The 12,939-nt window shown below is 43.3% G+C and overlaps 1 protein-coding gene and 3 long non-coding RNA genes across 4 annotated transcripts; all 4 read left to right on the forward strand.

The window, feature by feature from the left end:
• The first annotated feature begins 2,022 nt into the window (after positions 1-2,022).
• On the forward strand, positions 2,023-6,249 carry LOC4339444 (protein IQ-DOMAIN 31). Its single transcript, XM_015785097.3, has 7 exons — positions 2,023-2,162; positions 2,526-2,652; positions 2,795-3,079; positions 3,238-3,441; positions 3,869-3,925; positions 4,092-5,148; positions 5,861-6,249. Exons 2-7 carry the CDS (start codon positions 2,563-2,565, stop codon positions 5,890-5,892), a joined length of 1,725 nt encoding a protein of 574 aa, XP_015640583.1. The 5' UTR covers positions 2,023-2,162; positions 2,526-2,562; the 3' UTR covers positions 5,893-6,249.
• A 2,912-nt stretch (positions 6,250-9,161) lies between these two features.
• On the forward strand, positions 9,162-9,641 carry LOC136356756 (uncharacterized). Its single transcript, XR_010741697.1, has 2 exons — positions 9,162-9,310; positions 9,407-9,641. It is a non-coding gene; the product is annotated as an uncharacterized lncRNA (long non-coding RNA).
• Positions 9,642-9,882: 241 nt separating this feature from the next.
• On the forward strand, positions 9,883-11,140 carry LOC136356755 (uncharacterized). Its single transcript, XR_010741696.1, has 4 exons — positions 9,883-10,525; positions 10,617-10,646; positions 10,776-10,805; positions 10,886-11,140. It is a non-coding gene; the product is annotated as an uncharacterized lncRNA (long non-coding RNA).
• Positions 11,141-11,495: 355 nt separating this feature from the next.
• On the forward strand, positions 11,496-12,905 carry LOC136356757 (uncharacterized). Its single transcript, XR_010741698.1, has 3 exons — positions 11,496-11,693; positions 12,167-12,266; positions 12,357-12,905. It is a non-coding gene; the product is annotated as an uncharacterized lncRNA (long non-coding RNA).
• Positions 12,906-12,939: the final 34 nt, after the last annotated feature.

Consider the following 12,939-nt stretch of genomic DNA (forward strand, 5'->3'; position numbering starts at 1 on the left):
GGAAGGTTAGGGGCGGAGCTTAAAAAAAAAAAAAGTATTTCCTCCGTTTCAAGTTACAAGAGACTTCTTATAGAATGCGGACAATGCTAGAAAGTCTTATAACCTAAAACGGAGGTAGTACCACTCATTCGTTTTATTTTACTTTGAATCGAGTTGAAGCTAATACGTGTAAGTTTGCATTGAGAGATGCATGTAGTGAAAATAAATGAACTATAACTGAAAAGAAAAAAAATACCTGGTTACTGGGCATCTCCTTTTATAGTGTAGCTCCGCCTTTGTGGTAGGCTAGAAAAAAAATGTATTTGTTTAAGCTAGGGCTAATAAGTCATATAATCTCTATCAAATCAAGAAAAACACACGGCACCATACAACGAAGAACCGTTCTGTCAACGAAGATCGGTCGCCTCAGCACCACGTTACCTCTCGCGATTGATAATTGCTTCGCTGGTGGTCAGATCAACTAGACAATTAGTATCGGACTCGGAGATTACTACTGCAACTAACAGGGCGGCAAAGTCAAGGCCAGCTGCATGCATGCATGCAGATTGCAGAGCGATGGGCCGGTAGTTCTGTAGTCGGTCCTTGTGTCGCCCGGAGTTTGGAGTAACTTGCTTAGAAATTAAAGCAGATTGGTGCATTTTGCGTTGCTGAAACATTAATTCCAACTTGAAATATAAGTGGATTCCATATGATATTCGGAAGAATTTATTTTTTTCAAAGAAAATAACAGATTTGCACAATTTTCACACAGGAGCATCAAAGAAACATCCGACGTAATGAGACGAGCTAAACTAGGTTTTTAACTCGTGAGATCATTTTCATATGCACTTTCTAATTACTCCTTCCCTATCATAACATGCTCATTTTTAGCTCTTATCATTTGTGTTTTTTAAAAAATATTTTTAGAGTAATCATTACGTCACGGTTTGTTAAAATAAAGAATAATTATATTGGGAATAGATAAAGTGGATACTAATTACATTGGAATTATAAAAATAGATGTATTCTAGTAATTTTGGCTATGTATTTGTATGTGTGGGATGAGTGAAAAATAAACTTATTTTGGGATAGAGAGTAGTGCTTAATTTTTTAGCTATAGGTTTAGTGCTTTACCATTATTACGTTTATGTATAATAAAATGATAGGAATAAGACGGAACTTATTTATGAGCCAGTACACGAGTGATGAGTCGAGTCAAATTAAACATTTTGCTTGTAAAATTAACAAGACGAAGCTGATCCGACTTTTTAATTAGGAGCTGTCTATATGTTGACAGAAAACCCTATAAATCTTGCAACGAGCTCAGTCCACCCTAATCGCATAGACAAGACTCCATTTCAAAACGAGCAGAGCGTCAAACCGTTTCCTAATCAGGCCATAAAAGGCGGTTCAAGCCGTTAATCACCACACATACCCTTTAATCTCTCGGTGACATTGGAGGCGCATGCACGGCGCCCGCTGACATGTGGTCCCACCCTGCAAATACTGTGGGTGGGGACTCGGGTTGACAGCTAGCCGGTTAAAAAAGACGAGGCTTCCCGCTTTTCTCAGTAAAAAAAAAAAGGCTCCAGTACCACACCAGCTGTACAAAAAGTTCGACATGGCCCACTGACAAGTGGACCCCACCTCGCTTCGGCCCCACTCCTCCCCCCATCATTTTTTTTCCCAAGCCACGTTCACCTCGCCCCCCACCGACGAGCCGCACCCACTCATTAAAAAAAACAAACAAGGCCCCACACGTCACACTCTCAGGAGCGGGGAGTGGGACCCACATGTCAGTGAAGGTGGGTCAGCCTCACCTGGTCAGGCGGGGTACCCGTACTGGGACGGACGCGAGGTGGTGGTGGTTCCGTTGGGCGGTGGGGCCCGCACGCTGGCTCAGTCATCAGTTCGTCACACTACTCGCCTTTTTTTTTTCCTCTCCCTTTTTCTCGCTTTTTTTTTTTTGGCCCAATTTGTTTTATCCGCTTCAGCGCTCTCGCTGCTGTTTTCTTTTTCTTCTTCTCGCTGAGCTCTACTACTGCACTACACTACCACTCTCTTCGCGTTCTCTCTCGCTGCAATGGAGGCGTAGTGTTGGGAGGAGGGAGGGAGAGAGAGAGGGAGAGAGGGAGCTAGGGTTTTTGGGCCGCCGCTGCCTCCTTGAGTTCGTCGTCCCTCCGGTGAGTCTGCACTCTCTCGTTCTCAGATCCGGTGAGTCTGCCGCCGCCGTCTAGATCTGCGTCTGCTGGGCGGTGTAGGCGTGGTTCTTGGGTTTTTCTTGCGCGGATTTGAGCTGGGGTTGCGTGGATTTGAGTTTGTTGGAGCTGCATTTCGGGGGGAGTTAGTTTTCTGTGCGAGATATTTAACCGTCAGTTTTGTTCTTGCGGGGTTTGATTGCTTTGCTACGAGGCTTGATTCCGCTGGGAAAAAAAACACTGGCCTTCGCTTCTTCTTGCGTTTCTTGTGGGCCTTTTCGTAGATAGAATTTTTGAAAAATGGGTATTGGGTGTAGATCTGTGAGCTGATGTGCGGTGGTATTGCAGGCTCCGAACCCTTGGGCGTGCGGCAGTGTAGGCTCCAATGGGGAAGTCTCCGGCGAAGTGGATCAAATCCGTGCTCTTCGGGAAGAAGTCATCGAGGTCCGGCTCTACCAAGGCGAAAGATTTATCGGTATGTTTTACACCTCTTTGTTTGCGCGGCAAATACTGTTGTTGCAACCGATTTCTTGATGATTATGGAGTCCAGTTATGGAATTGTAGTTAGATAGAAGGGATCTGTTGTTGTAACCAAATTTATTACTTTCCATACGCAGAAGGGCTCGAACAACAAAGGGTATGCTGCTGCTGGGAAGGATGCTGGGTTTGAGAGCTCCCCGGTGATATCGGAGCCGGTGCTCGTTACACCTCATAACAATGAGGCTGTCCAGGAGGTTGGGAGGGGTGAGAATTCCAGCTTACAAGGTGAAGTGGTGGTGCGCGATGTCAGTCAAGACCTGGAGAAGCAGAATACTGTCGTTTCCGATGCGTCCAACGACCCCGAGAGGTTGAGAGAGGAACAAGCGGCCGTCAAGGCACAAGCTGCCTTCCGAGGCTATCTGGTAATGTTTCTTTTTTCTGATTCCTGTTTGATCCTGCATGCCTTTTATAAAATTTCCTTGCGTCGTGTAGTTCTGCAATCCACTAAAGAACCCGACAATACCTTGTAAAGTTCTTCTTTAGAATTATGCATCCTAAATTTAGCATGGTATTGGTCCAGGCACGTCGGGCATTCCGTGCGTTGAAAGGAATCATAAGACTCCAAGCCCTGATTCGTGGGCATCTCGTAAGGAGGCAAGCCGTTGCAACTCTTCGTGCAACATGGTTGATTGTGAAGTTTCAAGCTCTAGTCCGTGGTAGGAATGTCAGACTTTCTACTAATACCATTCAAGTCAACTGGAAGCTTGTTCAACAACAGTCGGGGGTAAATTTCTTGCTGATCCTGTTTCATTCAGTACCTGATGTATTCATCATAATGATGCCCCTTTCCTTTTAATCTGTTTCACTGTTATATAAAAAAAGGCCTACAAGGCCGCATACAAGGAACATGTGCCCCAACCTTTTAGCACTTAAGCCACATAAGCAGCCAATTATGCTGTATAAGAGCTACAAGGTGGGGTCACCGCACGAAACCGCTTACCACTTTTTAAAACATTGCAAGTCTATCATCAAAATGCTCCTGGTTCAACATAAGCAAGTAATAGCACTACAATCATGCTAAATAGAACATTGCTACACATATTTTTGCATGCTTGCATTCATCGCTTTTAGTTTGTTTGGGAAGCTTTGTTAAAACTGACAGATTCGCCTAGCAAGATATGCTAGTTATATGATTCTTTCCCCTTTTGCAGAGTGGTAAGCGGGATGCATGGAAGGAGAAATTGTCTTCAAATGCATTTGCTCGTAAGGTATACTAAATTTAGTCTTCTAATGGCTTGATACAAATATGAGAATCTTGAATCTATGCATTAGCCTGTTATACTCATTACTCACAGGCATATATCACTCTTTTGTTTCCTGTATGTATATGTTTTCTTCTTTTGTGCTAATTGTTTTTTTCTATAAATGCTGTAGCTTTTAGCTTCACCAATTCTGGTAGAGGCTCTCCATTTTCAATATGATGAGAGGGATCCAAATTCAGCCTTCAACTGGTTGGAGAGATGGACCATAGGTCGTGTCTGGAGGCCCATTTCACATCCAAAGAGAGCTGCTGTTACTGATGCCAAGCCACACACAAGGAAGGCCAGTTATGCAATGGAAACAGAGTCAGGGAAGTTGAAGCGCAATTCTCGGAGAAGTTCTGCTGCACCAGTTGAGTCCTCTCAGACGAACATAGCCATGGAAACTGAAAAATCAAGGCGAAACCCAAGGAAATTCACTAGCTCTACTGCTGATTCAGTGCCCGAAAGTCAGTTAACTGAACTTGAGAAGGTCAAACGTAACCTTAGGAAGGTAACTAATTCTATGGCTGAGGCTTCAAAGGTATCTACTCCTGCAACTGAGATCCCTGAACGCCAAGAGGTCCAATGTGAGAAACCACAGCGAACTGCAGAAGAAGTTCCAAATTATCCTGAGATCCAAGAACCTCAGAATGGTAATCTGTTGGAAAATGCTAAGACGGATATCCTGGTACCTGATCTTCAACCTGAACCGGAGGTTCCTTCTTATCAAGTTGAAACTGAAGAAAAAGTTGCTGAACTGACTGTTGCTGACCCTACGGTAGAAACTATGCCGCTGCAAGATATCCACAATGAAGAAAATGCTTTAGTAAATGATATGGAACAGAGATCCAAAGAAGAACCTCTTTCTACTGAGAGCCTTAAAAGCAGCAAGAGGAGGTCTTCATTCTCAACCAAGACAGAGTATCCAGAAAATGGTTCAAAGAATTCGCCTGCTGTTCCCAGCTACATGGCTGCAACACAATCTGCGAAGGCGAAACTGCGGGGACAGAATTCACCCAGACTTAGTTCTGACTCTGCGGAGAAAAATGGCTTCACCAGGCGCCATTCCCTCCCATCCTCTAATGGTAAGTTGAACTCGCACTCGCCGCGTACACAAAGGCCAACCCATGCTGGTGGCAAAGAGGGAGTGAAGGCTGACAAGTCTATGCTATCATCAAGAGACGCAAGTGGTAAGTTGTAAACAATATATCTGAATATTCATTGTTTGCATTAGTATCTGTATTGTGCCTAACATTATTATGCATTTAACTTTACCTTCCAGTATACGCAGAATGCATTTGGATATTAAGAGGAATTTGAATAATCTAGAAGAAAGTTGATAGAATAAACCAATTTCCTGTTTTATGCATAATATCTTCCTATCACCCTCATTTTGCTTTACATAATGAAAATGAAACATCCATTTCTTCATTATTTCACATAGGTGGGCGCTGGGACACCATCTATCCCTTTTGTTATCTAGATTTGTTGTGATGTACATGAGCTTAGCTTGATTGTTAAGAGCATATCAGTCCTAAAATATTCACCGAAATCTGTAGATATAGTGAGCCTTCAGTCAATGTCACCTGAGATCCAAATGTTTAGAATGTAAAGGAACAGATATATGACTTCACAATAATAGCTGTCCTTGTGACTTAACAATATTCCTGTTGAATTTAGTGACCTCAATTCTTAGTTTGTTTTGCTGATTGGAAAGCTTGATGTTTCCCATGTTCTTAAACATTTTTAAATTTCATACTTGTGGGCTCAAGAAAACCTGCCTGTTTTGTTTATCACATTTATGCGATGTATGTTTGAGATGTTCTTTTCACATACCAAGTAGTAGCATTGCATAGCCATTGTCACAATTTCTCAGGCCACTTATTTTTTAAAAAACTACAGAAAGACCTGCCAAAGCTGAATGGAAACGCTGAAGAGTTCATCGATCGAGCACCAAATCCTCCTGTTGGGTTGCGCAACATTCGGGTGGATGACGACGATGATGGCGTCTGCAGTTTGATCCAATTGTTTTGCTTCCGATGTAAAAAAGATGTTCTCCCCATCCGTGACAGTGAACCAGCTGCTTTGTTGTGGTTTGTATCTGGTGCGATTTGACTTATTTCTATAGGGTTTTTGCGTCCTTTCCTCTGCCATGTTCATGTATAGCTGAAGCGTTTCCGGTTTGCTTTTGATTTCCCTGCCTCCCCGAGACACCCTGCTTTTGTTGAGCAAGAGAGCTGCTGATGTTAGAGAGAACTTGTTGGATTGAACAATCTTATCCCATTTGGACATCTCTTCTGCGTTTTCTTCTTATAACTGACTAGCGAGTTGTGCCATTCCATGACACCCTGTTTGTTTACTGCTTTTCTTGGCCTCCTTTTCATGTCGAGCGCTCCAGTTGTTTTGCCTGCACTGTGAATGTGAGATGGATGTCATGTTCCTGAATCCTGTGAAAATTATGTACTACCTTCGTCTCAAAATATAACAATCTAGGATCAGATTAGACATATTCTAGTACTATGAATCTGTACAAGAATTTTGTTCAGATTAGTATAACTATATGAAATGTTTAATTCAATTTTAGATTGCTATATTTTTAAGATGGAGGAAGTAGAATTCTAAGAAATCTCGGCAAAATTCCGGCCTTGTGTTCAAAAGGGCCAAAATATAGTAACAATCTAGAATTGGATTAGACACATCTTAGTTTCATGAATTTGCACAAGAATTGCATGGGATATTTGTTCAGATTTGTATAACTTTAATTCGATTTTAGATTGTTACTACATTTTGAGATAGGAGTAAAATTCTACAAAATCTCTAGAAAATTCCGGCATTGTGTTCAAAAGGAGGCCAAGGATTCAAGGCGAAATCGAGTCCCGCATAAGACATGTCGGTCACCACCGTCCGTCCCCAGGTCCCGCGACACCGGCGTGTGGCCGCTCGCCGTCTGATGGGCGATTCGACGGCGAGGTAAGCCATCGTCAGGTCACGGCGGCGGCTGGGCCGCGCTATCGCAAGCCCAAGGATGGCATGCCATGGGCTCGTCACGCAAGCAAAATTCCTCATTTCTCAATGACGGCCTGGTTGCGGCCCCGCTCGATTACGAAAAGTTTGTAGAAATTTTTAAAACCAAACTTTTCAACTTGCACGGTAAGTTGGGAATAAAAATCGTCGCTGTTCAGACGTTGACTCTCGTTGTTTTTATAGTTTTTGTATGGATGCTCTCGTGTCGTGTGTCTCGCCATAGTGCATGATGACCTTAATTTGATTCCCAGAACATAAAATAAAAGGGAAATATAAAATGTGCTGATACCATTATTGATCATCATGTATAAAGTTTTTTGGTAGTATGACTAGTTTGCGATCAATTAACCAAATATGCCAGATTATGTGATCAATTATTACCTTGCTTATTCCTAATATCTATACTAATACTAATACTAATCTATACTAATATAAAAAGGAGGAGTTGCTCCTCTCTAATCTTATAGGTAAAATCATCCGGATTAATCTGTACCGTCCATCCGCGCGCAAGAGGTCTCCACCGCACGATTGAGTACTGCCGCGAAGACTACTCTCCATTCACGCGCGGAGACTTCGCTCCTCCTCCTCCTCGGCGTCCTCGCTCGCTCCTCTGTACTGCCGCCACGCCGCTGCATCCTCGCCGAAGCCGCCTTCTTCTCCGTCCGCCGCCGGAGCCGAGGTCCCCTTCCGCCGCTGCCGGATCCTACCATCCGTCGCGGCCGGCGCTCCTCCTCCTCGCTCGCTCGCTCGCTCCGGATTACTGCCGCCGCGCCGCCGCATCCTCGCCGGAGCCGAGGTCCCCTTCTGCCGCCGCCGGATCCTACCATCTGCCGCGGCCAGCGCCGAGGGAGGCCCCATCCGCCGCCGCCGCCACCATCATCGCCGCCTCATTCCCACTTCGCGTTGTGCCTCCCTCCGCTGCTACCGCATCGGCTCCTGTCGCTGCTTCCGCCGCTCCCGTCTTCGCCGACGCAGTCAGTGCCTCCCTCTACCGCCGCCTGGGCCCCCGCCTCCGTGCCGTCCGGGAGCAGGAGTTTCGGCGGGGTCGTGCGGTCGCCGTCGCGCCGCCACAGATCGAGACTCGCTGTCGCCCCGCCGCAAATGCCTCTGGATCTCGCCTCCGCTCCCACCACAGCCACGTGATCTTCTCTCCCACCGGCCTTCCACTAGCTGCCTGCACCTCCTCGGTCGGGTAGCCGCCGCCGACCCCTGCCCTTCGCTGCCCAGCTGTCATCACGGCCGGTCGTCCAAGCCGCGCGCCGCCATCGCCAGCCATCCTTCTTACACTCAAAGAATGTAGCGTATCTTAGCAGATGCCAATGTGAATGCAGTGACATATGTAGGCTTCAGTAATTAGGAGGAACCAAATAGCAAAGAAGGCTCCTAAGCTCCTGGTGCATATTTTCAGTTATTTCATTTTCTGGATCTAGCTTGATTGATTGGCTTGAACATTCCATTTTTCCAGGTGACATATATGAGGTTATGCTCCTATAGGTTGATTTCATATTTTTTTCCCCTGTGAACGCAACTGACCTCTCGGTCAATAGTTCTTCCTTACTGTGATTCATGTGCTTCAAGTTAATAGTCTGTGGTTCTTTCAAAATGAGCAGATCAGTGGTTCTTTCAAAATGAGCAGATCAGTGGTTCTTGAGGTATTCTACTAATAACCTTTGCCTTTGGTTTTACTCACACTCTGTGAGTGTGTAAAAGTAGCTTTCTACTGGACTTCCTTGATTTTCATGGATATGCAGTTAGACATAGGTGTGTGACGCATTAACGTGTCTTTCTGCAGGTTGGCACTTGATAATTTTGTATTGTAATATATAAATAACTCAGTTGCGCAGGTGATTAGTGGTTGACAGAAAATTGCCTTCAATTTAGTTCCGTCAATAAGATACTGTGATCTAACTCAATTCTCTTCCATGCCTGACAGCATTGATTCTTGCTGTAAATTTGTATTTCTCTACAAATCAACTTTTATTGCTGAAAATGTATTCACTTCAAATACATAGATGTGTTTTAATGACTATTTATGATGAAATTCATTCAAAGCTTTGGTTTGCCATCGTTTGGCCACCAGTTTTTAATTCCGATTGCTACAGAGGAATTCGCTGTTAGTTTTTTATTTGCTATGCCTGTTTCTAATTTACCGTGCAGTTGCAATTACGGAGCCCTCACCAAGAACAGCAACAACAGCAGGCAAAGCCCAACAGATTTGGGTTTGGCGCTGCAAGCTGGAAGAAGTAGGCGCATCAACAGCATAATCCTTTCAGTTTTGGGATACAAGATGCGAGTGCTCAGTCACGAAATGCTCTTGGCCAATCAAAGGTTCGTCATCTCGAATCACAAAACAACTTTTGATTACACAACATTTTCCTATATAGGGGTATTTTTGTGTATATGACTAACAAATTGTTGTATTAGCTTTTCCAAATATGTGAGGTAAGGAACAGATGGACATGGAAGAATTGGAGGTAACCAATATTGTTATGCATATATTTTCCTATCTGAATTCGTTGTAGAGAATGGCAGATTTCCTTCTCACAGGCATAATTGCAGACGGTCAATACTTTGAAAGGGTAGCTTCGGTTAGAGGTTTGTAGTACCCTTGCTAGCATTTATCTACTCATCTTGGAGATATTAGTTAATTGTGAATCGATGAGCAGTGGTCAAAAAGAAGAAAGAGCATGAATTCCATAACTAAATCTTGTGGGCTATTTTGTCAATCCATAACTAAACCTCAGTAAAACTTTTAGTACCCAACCTGTAGATCATAACTGAATATTCACCTAATATTGTGGCCTACAATTTCATTTCCCAATTCGATGCTCTAGAAGTTTAGAACTATAACATGCACAGTTTCATTTTTCTTGCACTGCATAATTTCGTAATTACAGCATGTATTGGACAAACCTGCATCTTTTGCTTGTATATATCTATACTAATATAGAAAGGAGGAGTTGCCCCCCTCCAATGCTACAGGCCAAATCACCCCATATCATCTCACCCGTCCATCTCATCCAACGGCTCAGAACGCCCAGGGCTAGCTATGAATCGCTGAATCCCCACCAGCGAACGCGCTGACCCCACAGTGGCGCCACCCAATCGCTGCATCACGCAGTCCCCGGCGCCGCGCCATCCTCTCGCGATAACAACACTGCCGCCTATTCCTCCCGATGACGCATCCTCCAACCACTGCGCGCATCCCCCAGCCATCGTCGGCTTTGCTGCAGGTCGCCATTCACTTCCACGGTAGCCGCTGCCGCCGCATCGCGAGGGGACTCACTTGGTGATACCCCGATGCAGTGGAGGGCATGGGTGCCGCCGCCGCCACCCGCAGTTGATGCATCCGCCGCATCCCCTCTGCCTGCTCTCATGCCCTCCGCAGCCCAGCCGCCGGTTGTCGATCCCCTCCGAGCCCACAGCCGGCTCTCCCTGCCATCGTCGGGATCTCCCACTATGCCGCCCTGGTCAGCCGAACCCCTCTGCACCAGCAATTGCGGACGATGCAAGCGCTAGAATGCACTGATGAATACAGGCAAGGTAAGTTTGTCTACCAAAAAAAAATCTTCTTTTTGCAGTTTAGTATCTGATTTCCACAAGCATACAAACTAAAGTTACCATTTGTCTACAGATCTTGTCGTCAATAATATAGAAAAATCAGGTAAGTCTCTCCTTTATGTCGATATTTTTTCTTTTCTCTCTCTCATTACTTTGGTATGTTACTGATTATACAAGATTGTGCTGCTATTTCTTTTTCCCGTAACAATGTTATTAATGCTCATTTCTGCAGGCCATGCATCTATAATGTAATGATTTGCTGGTAAGAACATTCCATTACATTGCTTTTATGTTATTAGCAGTGGTGACTGGTGCCTTGAGAATTTTTTTTTATGTCTATAGGTTATACGTGGCATTGAAGGATAAGTGTTCTTGGGATTTCATATTTTTGATTAATTAGATCAATAGATGTTTGATAAAAAAACAATCTGCCAAGAGTACTCACCTACATACTAATATAAATTTTCAACCAGGTTTTATGGATTTTGATCATCTGGCAATCACTTTGTACTGTATAAACTCTATGTACGCCATCTCTATATTTGAACAATGGCACCGATGATTCGGTCTTGGAATGATTACTTCATTATTGATATATATATATGTGTGTTAACTTTCTGCAATGCTGAAGTAACTTTGTTAAGATAACCAATATTAGACCAGGGTTCAAAATTCGGGAACGAAATTTCCAAAATTTCAGAAGTTTTGGTCCTATCGGACCCCCCCTATGATATTATTTCGGCCGAAATTTTAATTTATTTTCATTTTTTTGTGAATTTGGTAATATCTTGTTCAAAGTTTCCAAAATGTCGGTATATCGGCACCCTCCAATATAAACCCCGAAAAAGAAATATTGAACCCTGTATTAGACTACATTAATTAGCATCCTGGGTTATCTATAAAATGACTTCGATTTCTGACACCCTTTCTTTTTTAGTTGTAATAACATTGCTGAAGACAATGATGATCCAGGTACAACTGCTTAAGTTGGCCTGAGCAGTGCCTTATAAAAGGAAACTTACCATTGCCATCATTATGGTGAATGTCATCTGGTGCGTAGTATGCTATGCCATCTATTCCATTTCCCGTAGTTTACACACATCATTGGCATAGGGGGATCTAACGCTCCATATGCATGTGCCAGGACAAGGTACTGTACTGCTCCTACTATATCTTTGATCCATATTGACTCTTTTTTCTTGATTTGTTGATTTCTAATTGAAGCTTTATTATTTCGCTGTGGTGTTGCCTGTCAACATTATAGTATAATTTGGGGTCTGGATCTGCATTTTAGTGATTTCAACATGCATATTTGCTTATAAAAAGATAGTATATTTAACATAAGGAATTTAATAATGGGTGAAATCACTGGTAATTTCGTGTCCTTTGTATTTTGTTTACATGTCAGGACTTTGCCAATTCCGAATCACTGGTAAACCATGTTTTTAGAAACACTCAACATTGTTACAACTGCATATAATGCTACACTTTTCGTGCAGTTTAAAAACAACAGGGCAATCATTATTCATGCATTTTTGAAACAACATTGGATAGATGATGTTTGGCATGACCTATCAATGGGGTTCTTAACGGAATATTTTGGGATTTGACGCTGCTTGCTAGAAGGGGTGACACTCACCAAAGGAACTCATGGCGATGGTCAGAATTAGGCATCTACAATTCTACATGGCAAAGCCAGCATACATGGCAATTTGATTCTAAGGTATTGATCAGATCAGATTTGATGCAACCTGTTTGGAAGTCAGGCCCCTTTGACTTTGAGGTGCAAATTAATCTTTTGCTTGTCTCCTAGCTTAGAATCGCCTATGGACTGTTGCTGTTTATAACTTAAGGCTGGCCAAACAATTAGTTTTGTCCTCTATGCATCAAACCTTGAGACATCTCATCATTTGTTCATGAAGAGTAGATTAGTTTCAAGCCATCCGGACAGGAATAAGCCTGTGCTTAACTGAAGTTTCTTCAGCAAGCCTCCTTCGGCCTGTTCAGTATTGGAATGGTGGTGTCACAAGACTTCATCAGAAAAGATGCAAAGAAAAGGGCTCAGGACCCTCTTCTTGCTGGTCTGCTGGGGAATTTGGACGGAACGAAACAATAGAAACTTCGAGAAAGAGGGATGGTCAATTCAGCGAATTGTCGACAAATTCTTTTTTATGAGATCAAGCAGTGGACCAGCTACAGAGAAAAAAGGCTGGTATAGTTCTCTCGAAGAGAGAGCTGTTTTTTTGTTAGTTTGTAACTTTGTATAGCCTCTGGCTTCAGTTCTATTTTGTTCCCTCCTATCAAAATTCGTACAAAACAGACAGATCATACCCATAATTACAAGTACCGATTATGTTGGTTATATCTTTTTTACAATTACACAGGATATATATTTT

Source organism: Oryza sativa, chromosome 5 (genome assembly GCF_034140825.1).
Source record: "Oryza sativa Japonica Group chromosome 5, ASM3414082v1".
Lineage (NCBI taxonomy): Eukaryota > Viridiplantae > Streptophyta > Magnoliopsida > Poales > Poaceae > Oryza > Oryza sativa.

Coding starts and splice junctions, on each gene's coding strand:
- LOC4339444 (XM_015785097.3), top strand. CDS start 2,563: ATGGGGAAGTCTCCGGCGAAGTGGATCAAATCCGTGCTCTTCGGGAAG. Junction 2,653..2,794: donor CCAAGGCGAAAGATTTATCG/GTATGTTTTACA, acceptor TTCCATACGCAG/AAGGGCTCGAACAACAAAGG. Junction 3,442..3,868: donor TTGTTCAACAACAGTCGGGG/GTAAATTTCTTG, acceptor CCCCTTTTGCAG/AGTGGTAAGCGGGATGCATG.